Raw genomic sequence first — 1,863 nt, forward strand, 5'->3', positions numbered from 1 at the left:
TAACTGTTAAAATTTAGACTTAAGTAGTTCTACAATAGTTTTTGAAATTAACTGTGCATCAAGTTGATTCCTAATATTTTAATTGTATTATTTTATTTTTTTAGATTAAAAAAATACATTAAATTAATCCTAATTCCTTTTTCGTTACATGTGATATATTGCTCGAAAAATTAATTTAGTGCATTTTTTTAAAATCGAGAGATTAAAATAGTGTAATTAGAATATATAATAGAATCTTAAGAATTAAATTAGTGTAAAATGTGAATCTCAATACGTTGGGACTTAACTCTTAGCAATTTAATTAATTAAGAATATAATGTTTGTTTATATGCATGATCCATCAGGAGCTGTGGTGTTTCCATGGTCCATCAGAGTGAGAATAATGCTTGATGCTGCAAAGGGACTTGCATATCTTCATGAGAAGACTCAGAATAAGAATGCAGTCATTTTTCGAGACTTCAAGACTTCTAATGTTCTCTTGGACACGGTAAATATATATATATATATATATAAAAATCAATAATTATATATTTCTATTTAATCCACACAACAACTCATATATTTAATTTCCTTTTAATTTTAAGGAGTTCCATGCAAAGCTATCGGACTTTGGTTTTGCAAGGGATGGACCTGAGGGAGATAAAACTCACATATCAACTAGAGTCATGGGAACCCATGGCTATGCTGCCCCAGAATATGTCATGAATGGTTAGTTACCTTATTCTATTAACAAAAGATATAATGCAACATCACCAGTCATTTTTTATCAGTCTTTAGTCAGTAATAATTTATAGAAAAAGTATAGGTAATCAACAACATTTTTGAACAATATATAAATAATGTGAATTAATAAAGTTAAAAGAGTAAATTTAATTAGTAGCATTAAATTAGGGTGTAGTATATTTTTATTTGATTGGTGATTGTTCGTGTTGTTCAAGATAGTCATTATTTACCTAGTATTCTCCTAATTTATTCTCATATTTACACGAGTTTTACACACAAAAAATATATAGTTTATACTTATATTTATTAAAATTTGTACACATAAAATAATATAATTTGTGTCCATATATTAAAAATAATTTAATATTTGTGTTAGTCAAATAATAATAAAAAATATTAAAATGTTGACTTTCAAAAATTTTTCTTAACAAAATTAAGGACATTCCAGATGCACTTAGTTTGCATTTTTTATTTTTCTTTTTATAATTTAACAAAAAAAAAACAAATAGTAGATGAAAATAAAAAATAAATAGATATGTTAGGTGTATACTAAAATCAACTACTGACTGGACTTATATGTACAGGGCACCTGAGCACGAAGAGTGATGTGTATAGTTTTGGAGTGGTGATGCTAGAGATGGTGACAGGAAGGAAGGTGATAGACAGACAGAGGCCACATAGTGAGATGAACTTGGTGAGATGGGCACTGCCCTTAATAAGGGACAATGGAAGGAACAGCCATATACTCCTCATTGACCCAAGGCTTCATGGGCATTACTCCGCAAAGGCTTCCCTTAAGGCACTTAAGTTGGCCTCTCGCTGCCTCCGCTTCAACCCTTCCATGAGACCTACCATGGATTCAGTTGTTCAATCCATCATCAACTTCCCTCAAGAAGCCTCACCTCTTCCAATTCCTCCTCCTCCTCCTCCTCATCTTAATACTAACTCCAACAAGTATGGTCTTGTTTCTTCTGCTTCTGCTTCCAGGACCAACGTGCCCACTCGCTTTCAGGCTTCGCCGTGCCACCTCAACCACCACCACCAAGCTCATGTTGCTTCAACTTCATCAACTCCACCAAGGCCTAATGTTAGAATTGATCAAAGGCGTTGAATAAAAAATTAAAAATAACTGCAGGGAGT

At 31.9% G+C, this 1,863-nt stretch overlaps 1 protein-coding gene across 1 annotated transcript in view; it reads left to right on the plus strand.

The window, feature by feature from the left end:
* LOC107621435 (serine/threonine-protein kinase BIK1-like) overlaps nucleotides 1-1,852 on the plus strand; it is a 7,220-nt gene extending 5,368 nt beyond the window's left edge. The window contains exons 4-6 of the mRNA XM_016323458.2: nucleotides 345-487; nucleotides 585-708; nucleotides 1,308-1,852. Of these exons, the coding sequence (XP_016178944.1) occupies nucleotides 345-487; nucleotides 585-708; nucleotides 1,308-1,834 (794 nt within the window). The 3' untranslated portion in view covers nucleotides 1,835-1,852. The remainder of the gene's footprint in view (nucleotides 1-344; nucleotides 488-584; nucleotides 709-1,307) is intronic.

The sequence above is a fragment of the Arachis ipaensis genome, chromosome B10 (assembly GCF_000816755.2).
Source record: "Arachis ipaensis cultivar K30076 chromosome B10, Araip1.1, whole genome shotgun sequence".
NCBI lineage: Eukaryota > Viridiplantae > Streptophyta > Magnoliopsida > Fabales > Fabaceae > Arachis > Arachis ipaensis.